Consider the following 19,921-nt stretch of genomic DNA (forward strand, 5'->3'; position numbering starts at 1 on the left):
GCCTCTACAGCTACTGCGGCCGCTGTACTCGCGTACACAAAAATCACCCCCTGCTCTCTGCTTGTGAAACCCAGGCTAGCCAGGGCGAACTGCACCCTTCCCAACTCTTCAACCTCTTCAACGCACTTTCATTCAATTTTCCAACGGGGAAAGCACCAATAGATTGACATCAACGATTTGCATCGCCGCCTTACATACCCTCCTGGGAGCCGCCAAGAATGGTTCCCTTGGTTGGCGGTTGGCAGAAGCCACCCTCATCACACTCACCCGCTCTGCCCCTCGTGAGAATTTCTCCATCACCCTCTCTCATCCGGCGCTCATCATCCGCGCACCTCCATTGCTCCCCTCATCTCGGACCGCATTCCGGCTGCTAATACTGAATGAAAGGTAATGTTGAGAAGGAGTGCTAGCTGAAGAATTTAGCAGCGATAGCAGCAGCAGAAGCAGCACGCGTGGACGATGTAAAATGGAAAAAAGGCGCTTAATGTGCGCCGCATACTCATACGCTTCCTGTTGTGTAGCCCGGTGCTCATGCCTTCAGAGGAAACCCCGCTTGATGATGGCCACGACGCCGCGCCGCTCGATAATCCATCTCTCCTGCAAATGCAGCAAAGCTGTTGCAGCAGCAGCAGCAGCAGCAGCTACGCTGCTACCGCTGCGGTAAATGGTTTGCTTGGTCAGGCTATAGGTCAGATTTCGAAGACCACGAATCGTAATAACACTGTTGGACGCGTCTGTGTACGTACAACAAATGCAAATCGTACACCCAGAGGACCATGGATAGTCCCTAGCACCCTAAACCGTCCCCGGTCCCCCTGGCCCCCGGGCCCCGGCGCCACGCACTGGCTGTACATTGTGTGTTTATATATACATATACATATTGCGTGTGTATATGCATATACGTAGATGTCTCTGTGTGTATTTGTGCGTGTAAATCGCCACGCCGTCGCTGCTACCAACCACAGCGCAATGGCCGCCAACAAGTATTTTACCAACCAACCGCAACTCTTGCCGCACCGCGCACCCAACGCCGTCATGGAGATGGACATGGGCACGCCGTCATGGGCACCACAACCTTGCTCATCCCGCGCGGAGCTCCGTACGTACTGCCGCACGTACTGGACTCTACACATGCCCGTGCATCAACCCAATCAATGCGACGACGGAAATAGCGGTGTTTACCGCTTCCGTTGGTGCCGTACTAAGTATCCTGACGCGGCGCGTCCCCCTCCCTGAGCCAGGCTGTGTCCATCTCGTAGGCGTGCAGGTCGTCCAGGCTGCAGCTGCCCCCCACACTCCACACCTCGATACCGGGGTCAGCGTGCTGCTGCTGGTCGGGTGGTTGGCGGTGGTGGTCAGGCTGCTTAACGTGTGGCGCATGTCCCCGATACACCCGGGTTGTGAGCACCTGCCCGCTGCCGGTGAACACCTCCAGGCAGGACGCGTCCAGAAACACACGCAGCCGCAAGGGGGAGCCGGGGGGAAGGTCCAAGTCGCCGCCTGGACAGAAACCGGACCGGGACGGGGGCCCGCCAGGGGAGGGAGGAGGTAGGACGGGTGACACGACACGACCCACAACGCCGCCTTTACATTTACCCGTGCCGCGTAACGCCCCGCGGTTACCACACACGTCACCCACATCGGCCCCAGAGCCCCGCCCAGCCACCCAGCCACCCACCCGCCTCGTCCCGCTTCATCCGTATCCAGTCCTCCACCAGGGGGTTCATGTCGGGGTCGGGAATGAAGTCAGGGTCCCTGCGGGGGAGTCGGGGTCGAGGGTGAGGGCGAGGGAGGGTGAAGATTGGGTTAGGTTGGGTGTTAATAGCTGCCACGCGGTATAGGAGGCAGCAGTTAGTCGCATATGGGCAGTTATTGTTGAGGGAGGTGTGGCATGTTATGTGGGTTGTCTAGGGTGCGAGTGGCGGGTCGGCGGACTGACCGAGTCGCTGGCCAAAGTGCTGCTCCTGCTCCTGCTCCTGCTCCTCCGCCTCTTCTTTAAAGCGAGAAGACCACACAAGTGCTGGGAAGGTGGGTGAATGGATGGTTTCCAAGCTCTCACCCCAGGTCGGCGACCGGTGAATGGCTCCGTTTTTTCAAATGTGACAGTTCAAGAACACCACCACCACCACCACTACCACCACCACCACCATCACTATCACTCACACAGCAGCAACATATTCCACAAAACGCAACTTTGTTTCCTCCTCCGCTCTGCCGTCCGCGCCTTCAGGAAACCGCTAACCGCCAACTGATCACTGACCTGATGACGTCAAAATGCTCGTTCTCCTCCTCGTCCAGCTCGTCCAACTCAGGACCATCGGCATTGCCGCCTCCTTCGCTGCCTCCGCCAACCCCGCCGGCGGCGGCGGCAGCGGCGGCAATGCGGGCACTGGCAAGGCCGCCGTCAGGCCTTGAGGGCCCCACCCCACCCACACCCGCAGCCGCCTCAGCTTGCAGGTGGCCGCTGCTGCTGCTACTGCCGCTCCTTCGCGGCAATAGTGACATGGTGGTCGCCCCGCCGGCACTGTCCCCAACGAAGCAGCCATCGCCGCCGCTGCTACTGCCAACGTCTTCGCTGCTGCTAACGTCCGGCGCCATCTCCGCGGGCAGCAGCCCGGTCTCCACTGAGGGCCAGCCGTACGTAGCGCCTGCTGACAACAACAAAACAAAAACACAGGGTCGGCGCCATGCGGTAATGTAGTGTGCAGTACAGCCTAAGTACGGCATTAGGGACATCCAAAGGATGCGCTAAAAAACGATATTAATAGCACTGATTGGGGTAGGATAAACTTTATGCTCTCCCCTTGCTGCTTACCGCCCAAGGTGGCCGCCTCGTCACTGCTGCTCCCATCGTTGCCCCCCTTGCTGTTGCTGTTCGTGGTGGTGCTGGTGCTGATGCTGGTGTTTCCTCCTCTGCCTCCTCCGCCTCCGGGAACAGCGGCCTCCGCGGAAGGGGGGGAGGAGGAGGACTTGGCTCCCTCACGCCACGGCTCGTGAGGTGGCTGCATCGCCATCGGCGTCGGTGGCGTCATGGCGGAGGCCGTGGAGGCGCCTGCGGGGGGGTGTTCCCCGCACCACAGCGCCTGGCGGCTGGGGTGCATCGCCTCGAACACGACATACAGCCGGCGGCTCGTCCAGTCGTACACTAGGGCGGCAGCGCCACGACCCCTGGGACGCCAGCTGCGAAGCAGTACTACCGTACGGTGCGCCGTACCGGGACTGGATTGGGTGACAGGGAAGAGATGGAGGTTGGGGAAGTTAGCGGGGACGGCGCTGACAAGCGAGGAGGGGTATGTAGTTGGCAATTCCGCCCCCTGGTTCCGGAGCTAGACCGGGCTATAAGAGTACACAGGCGCTCCGGTCCCTTCCCCCGCCCGCCCTCCACCCCCCACCCTCCATCCTCCGGGCCAGGGCCTTACGTCACCTCTTGTCCCCCCCGCTCCCGCTCCTCCTGGCACTCGCACCCCTCCCGCTCCCCCACCTGATCGCCATCTCTAGGTCCAGGTGCAGCCCCCGCAGCCCCATCAGCCGCCAGGGTGACCCGTGGGTCAGCGACACCCGGCTGAAGTGAACTGCCACGTCACTGCGGAGAGCCGTCAGCTCGGGAAGGGGGAGCTGTCGGGCGCGGGGGACAGCGCGGCAGGGGGTGCGGTGTGAGCGGGGTGCGGTGTAAGGGGGGGGTCCTAATCCCTAGGGAGGGAAGGCAGGGAGGGAGGGAGGGCGGGGGTAGGCCGAGGCGGGCTGGGTGCGGCACCACTCCACATGCCGCTGCAGCCCACCCACCTGGAACAGCTTATCCCCTCGCAGGTATAAGGCCCGCGGGAGGGAAACACAACCAGCGTAGCTGTACTTGTTGCAGAGGCAGGGCGGCGCAGGGACATTTCGAAGCTCCTTCATGTAGCCCCACAGGATGTGCCGGCCCTGGTATGCGGCGGATGCGGGCGGAGTAACGGAGTGAGGAGGTGAACGAGAAAGCAGCTGCAGCTGGTACCGCCCTTTGCGTAAATTCTAATGATCATTTACATGAAAACAAAAAGCCGGTATACGCTTCCATACTTTTTCCACATAATTTACAAAATCTATATCCACAGTTACTCACAGAATTTCCCAAAAGGAGCTTCCCTTGGTGATCTCTTTCATAAATACCTGAGGATCTTTGAAGCAGGTGGGCGCGTAAAGCACGTTGCCCAAATCCAGCTTACGCGGCCGGCCGCCTGCCTCCGCGCCCTTCATGTCGTACTTGGCCGTCGTACTGTCATATTCGCCGATCCAGTAAATAATTGAGTACGTGCAAGCGTCGGGCGCGCAGCAGAAGAACCAGCGCCGATCTGGAAGCAGCGACGGCGCGTGCGCGTGACCGCTGGCGGAGTCCACGTCGCCGTGCAGCGGCAGGCAGCTGGCGGCGACGACGGCGGCCGAGTATGGCACACCCGCGGGCAGCAGCGGCTGGGCCTTATGGTAGCGCATGGTGACGGGCGCTGGCAGCGGCTCCACTTCCGTATCAGGCTCCGGAACCGCCGAGTGGCCCATCACGCCAGGGCTGTAGCTCAGTTTGCCGCCGCTCGTGGTCTCGGAGCCCACGGCACCGCCGCTGTCGCCCCTGAGCGACGCATCCTCCTCCGCCGCCGCCGCTGCTGCTGCCGCCGCCTCGGCGTCCGCCCGGGCCCGGGCCCGACGCGCCTCCATGACCTGCGTGACCATGGTGTGCAGGTCCTGAAGTACGGCACGGTCAGCGGCGGCGGCGGCGGGTACGGTGGCGGACGCGGTGAGCGTGGAGCTCGTCAGGCAGCAGCTTCGTACAATCGGAGCCTGGCCTGGTGCGGCTGCAGCAATCCCTTCGTCGGCAGTAGCGGCGGGGACTGCGGCGGGTACGGAAGACGGCTGTGGCGGCTGGGTGGTCCGTGCGGCATCGAGTGAGCTGACGGACCTACGCGGTACCGCAGCCGCTGGTACGACAGCATCTAAACTGCTTGCGGCGGTCATCGGCGCAACGGTGAACTGAATTACAGCGGACGCTGACTTTGCACCTTCGCCGCCATCTTGCACGGTGGCTGTCGCTGTCGTAATACTGCCGACACCGTTGACGCCGGCGACGGCCGCCGCCGCTGCGGCGGTACTAGCAGCGGTGGCAACAACGGCAGCAGCCCCGCTGACGCCTTCAGTTTCGCCCGTGTGGCCGGCAGCGCGTGTGACCGTGATCGTCACAGTAGACACGTCGGCAGCGCCAGCGGCGCCGTCGCCCGACGGCGCGGCGGCAGCTGCGGTGATGCTAATGTCAATGCCGCCGCCGCCGTTACCATCGGCTGAGGCCGCCCTGGGGGCTAATGTGCCGATGCTCGGCAGTAGTGATGCCGGGCCAAGGCCGTCGGCGAACGCGTTGCCGCCGGCACCGCCGCTTGTCACCGCGGGTCCGGCGGCCGATGTAACAACATGGAGCAGCGTATCGACAAGGCCAACCGCCAGCACTCTGCCGCTGTCAGCTGTCAGCGCTGACGCCGACGACGAGCTCACGAGCAGCCTGGGACCTGGCATCGGCCCCGCCACCGCCTCCACACCCTCCGCGCTGGCGACGCTGCCTACTCGGCGACCTTCATTGTCATCGCGCTGATAATCACCGTAGGTATCGTAGCCGCCGTTCGCGTCATCGAGCTCCTTGCTTCGGTCGTAGCCGCCGCCAGCGATCTCGACGCTGTCGGGGACGGCTGCGTCATCCGTGCTCAGGGCCGCGTCACCGTCGTCGCCGTCGTCGTCGTCCAGAGATGTCCTTGTCCCGCTGAGTGTCGAACTAGTCGTCGTATAGCTCGCAATTACGCACTCAGGCGCGCAGCAGCAGCTTCCGCCGCCGCCGCCGCCGCCGACTCCGCTGTCTAACACTGAGCTGCCGCCAACACCATCTGCGGCCGCCGCCGCCGCCGCCGCCGCGGCCGCTGCCGCTGTCGATACCGCCAACTCCTCCGCCAAAGGTACTGACGCCGCAGCGTCCGGCGACTGCCGGAGTAACGGTACCCAGGGCGACGTGTCCGCAGCGCCACGTCGTACAGCAGTACGTGTCCTGACCATCTTCGCCTCCTCCGCAGTCTGCTCGACCACGTCTTCCCCCTCCCCATCCCCCTCCGCCTCCATGAGCGCCGCCAGGTCCGTTGTGGGGAGCACGTGGGCGCACAGCGGCAGAGGCTGCAGCTGCACGAGGAAGGGGCACTCCCAACAGATGCCGGTACCGGGATCAGGCCAGCTGCACAGGTGGCCCACGAAGCGCCAACCTGCGGGCGAGGCCGGGGACAGGACCGGCGGACAGGGCGCAGCAACAGCAACAGCAGACGCAGAACCAGGTTGTTCACCTCTCCGTGATCGAACCCGGCTAGCCACGCCTGACTGGCCCACGAGATTCAAACCAGGAAGGGCGTCCAGCGAGCAGCGGAAGGCCTCTCGTTGGGACGGACAGGGATGGCAGATGAAACCGATTGGTTGCCATACGTCTCTAGTGAGGAAACAAGTCAGATGATTCTATTAAGAGGGCGCGTTCACTGAGCGAGGGCATAGGCCGCACGGTTACATAGGCTTCCTCTCCAGTATGGCACGAAGAGATCATTTCCCAACTTATATGCTTATGATTTGTCTCTAACCTCGTAATGAACACTGGTTGAGACATAAAAAACCACCTTTCCAAATCAGGAAACGATTCGGCGTCGTATTGCATGGCAAGGGCCCCTGCGCCACAGCACGCCAGCGCGCCAGTGCGTCCGACGGATTGTCTCACCCCGTGTGATGTCCTGTGTACGGTACACCAGTGCCGTACCGCCGCCATCCTTGAGCCCGCTGCCGATAAGCATCGTCCACTCGCGTCCGCGCCCATCGCCCTGCTCCACGAACCACGGGTCGCGCCAGGCGGTGAGCTGGCCCGTGTGGGGCAGCTCCATCAGCGGCATCGGTACCTTGCGCCACTTGACCAGCAACTCGTCGTCTGAATCAATAATGTTCGCATTGAGCGAAAAGGGAGATAAGAGGTCGAGTCCGTGCCCGCGTGGGACGGTTTTAGGCGCAGAAAGGGAACAGGTAGCTTGTGCTAAGCTTAAGTGGGCAGGTCAATGCCCACCTGCCCCTCCTTTTTAGGCACTTCAAGGCGATCAACAACTCAAAGCAGGACCATACAGGGCCTGATCTCGAAATGTGTACCAGCCTGCCGCGGTCTCGGCGGAATCTTAACTCCCAACCCACAACACTTCTGGATACAAACATCCAGCCAGGTCTTCCTGCTTCACTCTCTATGGCATTGACTTTGAAAGGTTCCTTCTCCGCGCGCACGCACGACCGCACGCGGCTTCTTCACCCCACGCCGCATCGCATACGCTCATACCGGGATCGCAGATGGCACAGCACTGCGTCTCGATGTGCTTGAGGCCCATGTCATGGCTGGGCGGCGGGTGTGGCAGGGCCACCTCTCTATTTGTGCGCAGCCGGGCGGCGGTGTAGAAGCACACGGGGATGCCGGACTGGGGCTCAACCTGCACCGGGGGGTATAAGGGAAGACGAACCACGAACGAGGAAAGCTGATGCCAAGGAGGATAGACAGATACGCCAGAAGAAAGGAAGCAATAGCTTGTGAACCAGTCGCGGCTTGTGAAGGAGGAGTCCTCGCGGTGATGTTAGTAGTCATGACGGCGAGAGCGGAAAACGACCTACCTAGCCGCCAAGACTAAAATGTGGGGGATGTGGGGGATGTGGGTGGGGGGAGCGCCGGGCCCCGACGGACTGGGTGGTTCACGCAATTCCGACGATGCCTAGCGCACACACGCGTACTGACGTCACTTAGACTGTACAGCCACCAGCTACAAGCTTAGGCCGTACAGCCAAGCTATTACGAATTCGAATGCAGCACGGGAAAGGATACATCAGAGAGGGGGTGAGGAATAGGGAAGCTTAAAACGACCCACGGGTCACTGACACGGACACATTCCGCCGCTGAGGCCTCACTTATCAGTCATACTCACGCTCATTTTCCCAATCGCCAATAATTCCCTCACTGATTCCCGCAGCTCTGCACGCACCTGGATGGATCCTGAGAAGCAACCGTCCGCGTCAATCCCCCCTGGAGTGGGGACCAGCGCCATGGGCAGTCGCTCCCAGTGCGCCAGATCGTACGACACCACGTGATCCCAACACATGCCCCAGTACCACTGGCACGTACCCGGGCGCGCCTGGTAAAACCTGTGCGACAACACGGGCGCGAGGCAGGCCAGACAGGATGTCCTTGCGCTGGGGAGGGTAGTGGCTTCGTTGGTGATACTATGGATGGAGCCCCTCACAACAACAAAATTACTATAATCACTGTCATCACTGTCACCGCCCTTGCTTCTGTAGCTATAGTATCCACTGTCTCTCCGGGACTTCCTACCGATGGCTCTGGTGGTCAGGCCAATATCTTCTGTATGTGCCTGTCCCTCCCGCGCCGATCCCTGCCGTCCACCTCATGCACTCCCTTCCCACCTCCCCCGTTCACTGCGCTCACAGGTGGTATCGGCCCTTGTAGAAGATGGGTCCGTTGGGGTCGGAGCCCCAACCGCTGACGGGCATCACGTGAAACATGGGCTTGAGACTGTCGGCTGCGGCTGTCGGCTGCGGTGGCGCCGCCCCGGTTGCCATTCCCGCTGCGTGGTTGCCCAGATCGACCAGCACCGCCAGCGACGCTGTTGTTGGGATCGCCGCGGCACCCGCCGCAATAGAACTGCCAATGCTTGCTGACGTCATCGCTGGCGGCAGACTTGGGGAGACGGTGGTGACGTCAGTGCTGCTCGCGGGGGCAAGGGCGCTGCCGGTACTAAGCTGAGGGGTTGGGATGTCGCTTTCGCTTGCAGGTCGCTGTTGTGCTGACAGGCTGGCCTTTCGCCATACATCCTCCTGGTCGCTGTTGGCAGATCCATAGCGGGGGGTTAATAAACAACTTGCAGCGGCCGTTTCATCGGAGTTGGCTTGGGTCGCGAAGGGGGACGGAGTAGCGGATGGATTTTGACTTGCTATCATGCTAAAGTCTGCGCAAGAGTCTGGGCTCATAGCAAGGAGGAGGGCACGATGCCCAACCCCAAGCCAGTCGCAGCTCTATCCAAGCGAAATCGAAGGAAACTAAAAGGATTACTTTTGGTGTAAATCGACAGAAACGCTATGGAATTTGAAATGAAAGGAACATAAAGCTATCTAAGGCTAAAGGAGAAATGACGGAGGAAAAGAAGCCTGGATCGCCACGGCATGAATTAAGAGCATGGGCAGGCCTGGGAGGAGGGCTGGTATGATGAGCGAGGGTAAGCTGGCTCGCAGGAGGCTGACTTCATCAGAGGCAGCATGCCTCTTTCCCAGAACAGTTTAAGTCCATGCTCGACATGCTATCTTGGCGTGATCTACAGACTGATCATCCATCACCACAAAGACTGTTCCAGGGACTGTCCGCACAGAGTTCAAAGCTCCCTTCCTAACGACCATGCCATAAGTCTAAGAGTCATGCCGTACAGAAGCATGCAGGGCATTTCAACCTTCATGTTTGATACTTCGTAGCTATAGAAAAATGCGATTGTTGCAGTGGACCCCGATCGGTCCACTGTATGTGTTTTGTATATGTGGGCTATAGTAGCGGGGTTCCACATGAGCAACCTAAGGCCGATGATAGTGCGTCATAATTGTCGCGACCCAGGGGTCAGTATCCGTATCTCAATGGAATAAAACTTTTATAATTATTGTATTGGGAGAACCTCGCTGGAGGAACTCAATCCAGAGAGCGTGCCGCCAATGATTCCCTACCATTTACAATTCATTCTATCGCAGCCGCAGCCGCGGCCGACTCCAGAAGTGCCGTGGCCCCATCCAAGCGCCTTGGAACCGCGGCATCGTCAGGCTGCCAGTCCGTCGTCCAAGTCCGTTGTCGCCCCGCGGCCCTCGACCACGCGGATGGGGCTGCTGGATTGAGCACAAGAAGTCCCGGGAGGCGCCCCGGGCGCTCATCGCAAGGCCCGCCCCCACTACCACCACCAGCATCATTACCTACCACCGGCACCCCACCGGCCCGGCCCTGCAACCACCCCCACCATTATCGCTACCTTTTTCGCTGTTTGCGAACAAGCACCTCTCGTATCTCTGCTGCACCTCCTTGCAGGGGTCACCCACAGCCTGATGGTGCCACACGCCCTCTCCCCCCCTTCGCCCAAGCAGGTCAGCAGCGTAAGACATGTGGGACAGTGACACTCAGCAACGGGCAATGCTTTCCGGCGCGCCACACCATTCAATTCCTTACCAAGGTAACGCAACATATTATGATTAATTCTTAAATCCCCCCTACGAAGCTACGAAGCTGGCATACAGCAAGACGATTAGCGTCCGGTGCGAAACCGAGGGTGTTTTCTTTTCCACTAGGCGCTTGAGCTCCTAAACAAGCAAGAATGGACGGCGAACACGGACGTGCTTTGTTGTTTGCGGGTGAACAACAAAGCACACGGACGGACAAACGTACAAACATACATACAAAACACACAGAGAGCCATCACAATCGCCGAAGTGGTCAGGAAGGCCGTCATGCATTGTGCATGGGTAGCGCTTTCAGCGATAAGGCGGCAGCGATGAAGATTTCAAGTTGTGTTGCCCGGCCTGTCACCCACTCAGCACCCACTTCTGGCGCCCGAGACGCCGCTGCTGAAGGGCTCCGCGCCCTAGCCTATGAAATGGGGACAGCCTTGATGCAGACCGACCAAGGGGGAGGTGGCATACACGATGTCACGTTCTGAACTCGCACCATTTTCATAGCATCCCAAGTTTTGGACTTCGGACAGTTCCGGATATACAAGTTCCTGGGCGCCTTTGACACGCAATGAGATAAGCCTGCAGCAATCCAGCGACATCCAAAAAAATAGCATGGAATCATAAAGTTGTATTTTAGAGGTGTGCCAGTCGGCGTGTATATGCGCATTTGCCGTCATGTCAATGCGTGCAAAACCCCAAACGAGGAATGATTTCGACTTCTCGCTACGGCTCTTACAGTCAGTCTCAAAAAGCTGCACAATCACATGACTAGAACAGGAAAATTCCGCCCATCAATACTACTTTTGATGTGCTCTCCTATACGCGGTGCTTCGCCTTAAAACGGTCAGTTGCACCGCCGCAATGGACTGTAAATCGTCGCGCTACGCCTTCCCTTCACACACACACACACATACATTTCCCCCTCCTCACGCACATATACGTGCAAGTGCTGGATCAGTTCCTGTGCAGTTTCTCGCTCGCTCGCTCACTCGCTTCGCGTTGCATTGCCAGTGTATGGCTCTGCCCCACGGCTGGACCCTGCACCCTCCCATCAGCCCTCCCCCCTCGAGCTCTCTTCCACCCCCTCCAAGACGGTGGCCCCCTTTCCAGCCATCCTATCCTGCAGGGTTCTTGAATAATCAATGTTTTGGGCGAAGGCCGAAACCCAACAACATGACATCTCCCTGACCCAGATGGTCATTGCGGCTCTCCCTCTTCCCGGCTGCATTCTATGGGCCGCCGTGAACTGGACCGAGTTCACTCGTGCTTGGTCTTGGCGTAGTCGTGCGCCTTGCCCTCCTCCTTGAACTCTTCTTTGGAGGAGGTCAGGGCCTTGGTAAGCAGCCTGTTGAGTGTGCGAGGGGAAGAAATAAAGAAATTGGCGCCGGAATGCTCTCCGGGTGCTCCCCACTGTTACCAATGGTGGGTGGTGAGGTAAAGAGGTTGGAGCAGCAAGGTCATCATTAACAGTGAATAAAAAAAAGCACTGGTTTGGCACCAGTGCTTTTAAAAGTGGTTACTAGTGACCATGTGGTTACCGAGAAAATAATTCCCTTCCGGAAGATGGTCACTAGGAAATGTTTTGTGTAATCTGCCAGTAACCAGGTGACCGCCAGGAAATTGGGCCACAGACCCCGCAGTGGTAGTGACCACCTAAACATGTTTTTGACGCTTGGATGGGAGCAGTGATGCTTCAGCGAGCTCGGCTCGGGAACACGTTGCCGTACATAAGACTCGAAGTTGAATCTTCGGATGCATGGTTCTAGTGGGCTCCTCCTGTTCAGCGTTCACTCGTTGGGGAAACACTTTTGTAAGGTGGTTACCAAGTAACCACCTTACCCACAGTAACCACTTGGTCACTAAAACATTACCAATCGGTGAAAAAGTTTTAAATTCGCCGAGTCAAACATGTAACACATTACGGTAATCGCACGCACAGGCGGTATAATCATACAGAGCATACACAGGACGCCAGGTCTTACATTGGGGGAACCCCCATGTACGTACCCAGGACACTCCAGAACAGTAAGCTCATAAACGATCCAACACGATACACGTATTGATACCACATCCGACACCGCATTCATCTTTTCATGGCGCCATGTGAATCCATCCACACATCCACCACCCAACCACACCCACTGGTTTTCGACACACCCCTGATTTCGCCCCCACCGCCCTGTGCTTTTACCTCCGCGTCCTCCACCCACCTGACGATGCCCGCAAACCACTGCAGCTGCATCACCATGAGCAACAGCAGCAGCGCATTTGCCGCCAGGTACACGGGCAGGTGCTGGTTCGGGTCCAGGAAGGGCGGGTGTACCTGCCAGCTCTCCAGCAGCGTACTGCCGAGGAAGGTGGTGGGAAGAGGCGGGGTGGGTTCCAATGGGATGACGGTGGTAGCCAGTGCCAATGGCAATTACAGCAATCAACAACTTGTTTCAACAACCGGATTAGAGCCATCCCAACAGCAACAGCAAACCCAGCCTGGCTGGATGACATCTCCCTGACAGCAAAAACGCAACCCGGAACAGCAGAAAAGCGCGGCTGCATTACCGTTCCGTTGCCAGCTCAATGTTAAGCAAACGTATCTGTGCCCCGCAGCATCCCCCATCACCTTTTGGATCCCAAAACAGACTCGGGGCCACATCGCTAACGAAGCACAACGTTCAACAACAAACAACATCCCACATTAATCCCTACATTCCTGTCCGCCTTGGACCCCGAACTGCACCCCATGCCCCTGAGGGCACCCCCTTCCCGCCCTTCACTCACGCCCTGAGCACCACTGCCGGGTAGGCCACAACTCGCGAGAAGAAGAACACGACCGCGAACAGCAGGAACGTCACCGTGTCAGCAGATCTGTGGAAATAGACAACGAGGAGGACAGTAGAGGTGCGAGGGAGGCAGGGATGGAAAAAGAGAGAACGCGAGAATGTGTGTGTTAAGGCATTACGTGGATTATCATGTATTGTTAACAGTTGGAAAGGTAAGGATACCGTCTATCACAGCTTCTCCTGCCGCCCTCCCTTTTTCTCCTCCCCACTCCCTCCCGCGCTGCTTCTGTGTCTCCCCGCCACTCACGCCTCCAGGTAATGCAGCGCCTTGGCCACGTGAAGGAAGGGGTTCGACAGGTTGAGGAGGCACAGCACCAGCACGCCTGGATGGCACAGTAACCGCAGAACATCACGGGTTGTGGTCAATGCGGTTACGCAATGAGGACAGGAACACCTGCACTGACACGCCCCTTCATGATAGACCGGGTTCGATGTCATCCACAAAGCACAACGCAACACGGCACACACAAGCTCCAACAGCCCCAAATGCTTCGGAAGGTAACATGGCGTTAGGTACAGCTAACGAGCCGACGCTGATCCTCGCGCTGTTGGGGCTGTTGGGGCTGGTTTAATTCCTCAACACAGGTCGCCACCCTGTCCGTGTGCATATTGTGAACATGTGTCTGCGCCCGCGCACGCATGTGTGTGTGTGTGTGCGTCCCGCTAGCTCCTGTGCAGTCGTATTTAACCAACGTATTTAACCAACTCCCCAACTGAGGGAAGTCCGTACCTGAGCGGTACAGGTTGAGTGTGAAGCTGATGAGCAGCAGTGAGATGGTTGAGGCATGGTGCAAGTGCATCTGGAGGTTGTCCTGCATGCCAATACCTGCGCAGACAGGAAAGAGTGGGAATGGCTGGCAACAAGTCCTCTTCGTAACCAGAAGGCTCTTCTCACGGTGACGCGCTTTTAAGGTGACCTGCTGTCCAAACGCGCATGTCCACATTCGGACCGTCACAAAACCTTCCAGAAGACCCACACCCCACAGACGCACCCAGGGAGTGCTTTAGGAGGTAATGCAGGTACCAACCCAGCTCGACATTGTGGTACAGACTTATAGAGCTATGTCGGTGACCCGTGGCATTAGGCCACCCGGCAAAGCATCCAAGCGTGTTCCACAGGCCGCAGCCGCCTTGGTCGCTGTCAGCGTGCGGGAGGGAGCGGCATAAGAGGCCATGAGGAGGAATGCGCGTGGGGCCGAGGCGCAAAGAGTTCTAGTACGTTCCTGGCATATAGGCACAGGTTCATGCATAACCCGTGCGTTCTGGTTGGATGTTGCCTTGCCTACGGACTTGGTGAGTTGCACCACACATGCAACCCTGGCCGACGGTGGGCGCACAATGAAAGTGTACAGAAAACCCCAAGGAGCATCTTGCCATTATCCGTGCGACATCGACTCCCGGGTTGTTTGCCTCGCGCCATGTACCTTTGCTGGAAGGCTTGGATGCCCAGAGCACACGCAACCTTAAGACGGGGGTTGGGGGTCACGGAAGGAACGAAGCCGGGAAAGAGGAGAGCCGGGCGTTAGGAGATGCTAAGGCAGAGCTGACATGTCGATATCTGTGGGTACTTCTGTTGGCGTGCCGCATGAGGGGTAAAAAGGGGATGCCAGGGGATGCCAGGGGATGCCAGTCAGCGGCGCGCAGATGTGCTGCTCGATGGCGAAGGGCTTTCTTACCACGGCGCCAAGGATGGCAAAGGACTCCTCAAGGACCTTTTCTTGAAGTCTGTAGAGAATTCCCGGCCATAACGAATCATTAAGCTACCGGTGCTCAGCAGCATTCCAACCGGGTCACGCACCCAAGGTCCTTTATCCCCTTGCCGCCGGGCTTTGTTCTCCAGTAGGCTCGCAAAATAGCGTAGAAAACGAAGCGCAAGAGCAGCCATATCGCAGCGTATCTGCGCCACGAAACGACGAAAGGCTTGCGCTCAAAACCTACAAACGCTCTCATGGAAACTAGCATCCTCACCCAAAGGTTGGTAACAAAAAAGGCACGTTCGATGCAGCGATGTCGAGAAGCTCTTTCGTGGCACTCATATTGTGCAAAGTCACAAAGTTACGGATCTAAGTCTTGTGGGGCAATAACCATTAGGTTATATTTGTCAAAATAAATAGCTAGTGCCGCATTATGTTGCATATACGCGCGACGGCCCGAGCCTTCAGGGGAGAGAGTGGTTGTTTTTTAGTTGTGCTGTAGCAGCCCTTGGTTTGTGTGCCCTCACAGGAGACGACGAAGAGCTCTTAACCTAGCATTCGCCTGTGAAATGGTGCAAGAAATATGTGTAGGCGGTCACTATTACCCAAGTCGTTCCTGTTCGAGGCCCCAGGCGCCCCATCGATGTCTAGGTTTGATAGGATGAACCATTTGTGCCTTAGCGTCTTCAGGAAACCCTTGGAGGACTGAAAACAAGCACGATGCATTCTAAAGTTCCCGCATACTTCCACCAGCGAGTCGAGAAGTGGTTGTGTCACTTCTTCTGCCTCCCCTCCGCTTCACAAACATCTACTCCTGTTCAGCAACAACGAAGTGGCCTCGCCTGGCGCATTATCGGACATCGTTGGACTTCATTTGCCCATACCCATATCGTCAGTTCTCTTCTGCGCACGTTACCTCCTCGTCCTCTCTTAATAACGTCGCCGTCACACCGACAGCCCCAAGTCCGTGACATCGCGCTTGCGCAGTACGTTCATCATCTCTTTGCCGTACACAAGTCCATGTCCTGGCCGCTGTGTACTCTCCGCAGGGATGCAGGATATAACAGAAGCGGGCACATCGGCCTGGAGACGCGGTTCCTCACGGGGCCTCTTAGTGGCGAGGTCCCTTCCATCGCCTCACGCGGAGCCGTCCCCTCATGGCTGCGTCCGCCCAGCTCTGCTTCCGAGGGGACAGGTACTCCGCACACGCCAGATTCCCTGTCGCCCGGGAGGCATGTCCCCATCGGTCACAGCAAGTCGCAGGATCCAGATCTCACGATCCTTGAGCAGCTGCGGGCAGTACCGGAAAGGCGGTTCAATGCCTTCGGAGGTTTTCTGAACTAGAGGTCCAACCCAGTTACCCACGGATCGCTTGCCATGGAAAATTGAAGAGCAACACCGCGGAAGCTGTTGGGATGCAAATGACAGAGTGTACAGTTCAAGCAATAGGAGGATACTGCGTGCAGCTGTTTTCGTTGTAACAGCGCTCAGGGGATTGGATAATCTGATCGGCTGTAGTTAGGCAATGTTTTGGATCGATACCTTGCCTTTTTCCCATTCTTTCTTCTGAAGGGCCATCAACCAACATGCCGTGGGAATGTTTGCGACGTTTCTGGGAGCTTTGCAAGTATCCGCGTGACTTGCCTCTGCCACACTTCAGGTACGTGTGGTCTGCTGGTCCTAGCAGCTTTCAGCTAGCTCAGCTACGACCACAGCGAGCGTAGTGTCCGTCAAGCCTTTCCGGCTTTGTGGGTCGTACGGCTCAGTTGACAAAACACATCTACAACAACCGTCCCAGTAAACTTTGCACAGCAGCACTGAGAGGCCTTATGAGCTCGAGCTCGTAACACCATATCACCAGGCCAAACACCATCATAACAGCAGCCGAACGGAAAAACTGTATCTCTGCCAGTCACCTGTATGTATGTTGGTGTTACTAGTCAATTTGCCCGACCATCCCTCACCGCCCGGCCTCTAAGTTGGGAAGCTCCATGCTAAGCCAGCCGGTCGACCAGCCCGCCTGCCAACCGCCTCTCTAGCCATGAGCGCAGTTGCACCTGCCGCAGCTAGCGACAGCTAACTAACTTCCAGCACTAGGCGCCGTGCATCTGCAGACCTAAGAGGACCTCCACTACACATCCGGAGTACACATTATGAGAACAAGGGGGTGATCTGAGGGACAGGGATCTTGGCGAACACGTATCAACGCCATATCAACCCGGCCTGCTTGCCAGCGCACTGGCCACCTGCAACCGCCGCATGTAACCCCCCGGGAGCCTGCTGGCTAACTAACTAACTGACTGCAACTGACTGCGGACTTCGGTGAGACTGACTGGCTCTTAACTGACCGGCCCCCGAGTTCCCCAACTCGACGAGGTGCCACAACCCACACAGCCAGACAGCCTGTGAGGTGGCGGACAGAATCAGTTCACCTGAACCAACAACCGCTTTCCAACGACCACCCGGCCACACTTCATGTCCTTGCTACCAGGTGGTGCCTATGCGCCTGCCCCCTCACTCAGACCCTCCATGCCATACATGCTATACAACTCAATAAACACACACCGCTGTAACTAGCACCGGATCCCACTCCTTCCCCCCGCACCGCCAGCCAGCTAACCAGCTCTAGCAGCTTCATGAGAAGCCCCGCCCCTTCAAGCCTGCGTTCGAATATAATAGGATACATCCCTGCGGAAGCATTACCACCTAGGCACACCTGACTGACCTGTGCTCGGCCGCTCGGCCGCTGCACTAAACAAAGCTTTGAGCACACACTGCTTCACATCGCGCTCTCGTTATCATCCAATGCTCAAGACGCGCATCTACGAGCAAAGTTTTCAGCTCTCTGGAAGTACGGCGGGCTACGTAACGGTACAAAATACTGTACATTAAACAAGGTGATAATCATCATTGTTAACATCACATCCTATCCCACACAACAAACATGCGTGTGGGCTTGAAAAAACTATCGCAGCAGTACAGGGACCCCAAACAGCGATCAGCCCTTCCTCTAGGGTCCCCCGAACTAATTTAAAGTACTCACGTTTTAAGTACATACTTAAGGAAAAGGAAAGGGAAGACAATCCTACCAACACCAATTATATCTTAATAATTATAATCCTTACTACCAAAAGCTCCGCTCTTATCAAAAAAAGATTACCCTACACCCGAATCGTCGCACGCCATCAAGCACACCTCCTCCAGGCACCTCTATCAACATGTGTTAACCTGATGCACTGCACTGCACTGCACTGCACTGCAAAACAGAGATCGCACAAAACCTACGTGACGCAACCCACATGGGGAAAGACCACTGCAAGGAACATACGGCAGTACTGCTAGCCACACCGCGACACGGCCGCCACACATCACATCAACCTATAACGGAACAGGACGCAGCTTTAGGCATGCAGCCTAGCGCGCGGATATATCTTCTCGCCTCGTAGCTATCACCTGCATTCATGCTGCAATGCATGCATCGGCCCTCCTGCGCAGGGGCCAATCTAAATGTAGTGATAGTGAACTAAAATACACAACGCCAAGATCGCCAACCAACCAACCAACCGACCTACAGAACCAGCCGCGGCGCATTTCGGCTCGGCGGCGGCTTCAAGAGAGCCCCTGCGGCGGCCCCTCACCGCCTCCCTCCGCGCAGCCCCCTCCCCCTCCCCCTCCCTCCTCGTCGCCACAGCTCCTCGCTGCTCACCAATGCACCGGCGCCCTCGCTTCACCGACCCCGCACCTCTTTCCAGAGCACCAAAGCAGGAGGTATCACCATACACTGCGACCCGGAGGGGCCCCCTTGCACGCCCTCCGCTGCCTACTTCACCTCCCCATTGCCGTCGCCGTCATCAACACCATCATCACCCCCGCCACTCCCCGCTTCGAGCTGCTCTCCTACACTATCAGTTCGGGCTGTTCGGAATCTGCACCCGCAATTGCCTGTACACCTCAGATCCCCGATGTTGTACCACCCCGGAGGCAGACCGTGACTCCGCCTCCTCCACCTCCAACCCAGTCACGTTGCGGCCACTGGGAGGCAGGGGAGCGACAGCTGCCGTTGCCGCTGCCGACCCAGATACCTGCCTGCCCTGCGCTGAACCAGCTCCGCCGCGACTACGTGACTGATCGCCACTGGCGAGGTATGAGCGGACACTACCACCACCTCTGCTGCCGCTGGCTGTGCCAGATGCGCCGTAGCGAGGCCCTTGCTTCCTCCCATGGCTCCCCCCGGACGCCTGATGGTGGTGGTGGTGGTGGCTGGGAAGCTTCGGCCCGAGCTCGGGCATGTCCACGTCCTAACGGCGATTGGTCGTATGTGCCGCAGACCGCAAGCAGACCGCAAGCAGCGGGGAGCGGGGCCGAGTGAGCAACAGCCATAAACAACAATCAGCATGCGCAGCGATAGCCTGGGAAAGAGCAGTGGAGCAGCAGTAGGCGCTCACAACGAACTCCCGGTCCATAACACAGGAGGAGAGGAGCTAGCAGTGGACGCTGAGCTGTTGACGCTGTGAGGCAGTTTGGCTCCCCCAAGACTCCCGGGGTATCACCACGGGAACAAATGAACGGAAGGGAACCTTGGAGCACAGAGGATCGTGGAGGATGTGCTGAGGCGATACTGTGAAGTATTCGGGTAAGCAGGAGACGGTGTGAGTGGACGGCGAAGACACCCTCTGTGCATTCCAAGATGATACGACGGGCCGCGACGTCGTAAGATCTCGCGGCAGCATTGCGCACATTGCCAACAGGTCTGTCCTGGTGCTCATCGTGCTGTTTGCCGACCTACTCAGGCCGGCAGACAGAGAGCCGCGGACAGAGAGCCGCCACACAGAGGCGGGGCACCAACAACCCTGGAGACGCTTCCCGGCGGGGCCGCATTACGCCACATCCGCACCAGTATCAGCACCGGCATCCAACATCCAACACCACATCGCGATCCGACTGTAACCCTCCCTCCCCTCTCCCTCCCCTCTCCCTCCCCTCTCCCTCCCCTCTCCCTCCCCTCTCCCTCCCCTCTCCCTCCCCTCTCCCTCCCCTCTCCCTCCCCTCTCCCTCCTCTCTCCCTCCTCTCCCTCCCCTCTCCCTCTCCTCTCCCTCCTCTCCCTCCTCTCC

The 19,921-nt window shown here is 58.1% G+C and overlaps 2 protein-coding genes across 2 annotated transcripts in view; both read right to left on the minus strand.

The window, feature by feature from the left end:
• Nucleotides 1-1,201: 1,201 nt before the first annotated feature.
• VOLCADRAFT_88180 (uncharacterized protein) lies at nucleotides 1,202-10,212 on the minus strand (the record flags this gene model as incomplete). The annotated part of the gene is made up of 13 exons (XM_002947961.1): nucleotides 1,202-1,500; nucleotides 1,679-1,755; nucleotides 2,261-2,648; nucleotides 2,816-3,219; nucleotides 3,482-3,615; nucleotides 3,784-3,921; nucleotides 4,147-5,682; nucleotides 6,058-6,260; nucleotides 6,758-6,961; nucleotides 7,307-7,502; nucleotides 8,046-8,205; nucleotides 8,507-8,747; nucleotides 10,071-10,212. 13 exons carry the CDS (start codon nucleotides 10,210-10,212, stop codon nucleotides 1,202-1,204), a joined length of 4,122 nt encoding a protein of 1,373 aa, XP_002948007.1.
• A 549-nt stretch (nucleotides 10,213-10,761) lies between these two features.
• Nucleotides 10,762-19,921, minus strand: part of VOLCADRAFT_103628 (uncharacterized protein) — a gene marked incomplete at its 5' end in the record, with an annotated part of 20,002 nt that continues 10,842 nt past the window's right edge. The window contains 8 exons of the mRNA XM_002947962.1: nucleotides 10,762-11,623; nucleotides 12,489-12,623; nucleotides 13,054-13,140; nucleotides 13,363-13,438; nucleotides 13,846-13,941; nucleotides 14,108-14,253; nucleotides 14,540-14,577; nucleotides 15,951-16,027. Of these exons, the coding sequence (XP_002948008.1) occupies nucleotides 11,536-11,623; nucleotides 12,489-12,623; nucleotides 13,054-13,140; nucleotides 13,363-13,438; nucleotides 13,846-13,941; nucleotides 14,108-14,253; nucleotides 14,540-14,577; nucleotides 15,951-16,027 (743 nt within the window). The 3' untranslated portion in view covers nucleotides 10,762-11,535. The remainder of the gene's footprint in view (nucleotides 11,624-12,488; nucleotides 12,624-13,053; nucleotides 13,141-13,362; nucleotides 13,439-13,845; nucleotides 13,942-14,107; nucleotides 14,254-14,539; nucleotides 14,578-15,950; nucleotides 16,028-19,921) is intronic.

The sequence above is a fragment of the Volvox carteri genome (assembly GCF_000143455.1).
Source record: "Volvox carteri f. nagariensis unplaced genomic scaffold VOLCAscaffold_8, whole genome shotgun sequence".
NCBI lineage: Eukaryota > Viridiplantae > Chlorophyta > Chlorophyceae > Chlamydomonadales > Volvocaceae > Volvox > Volvox carteri.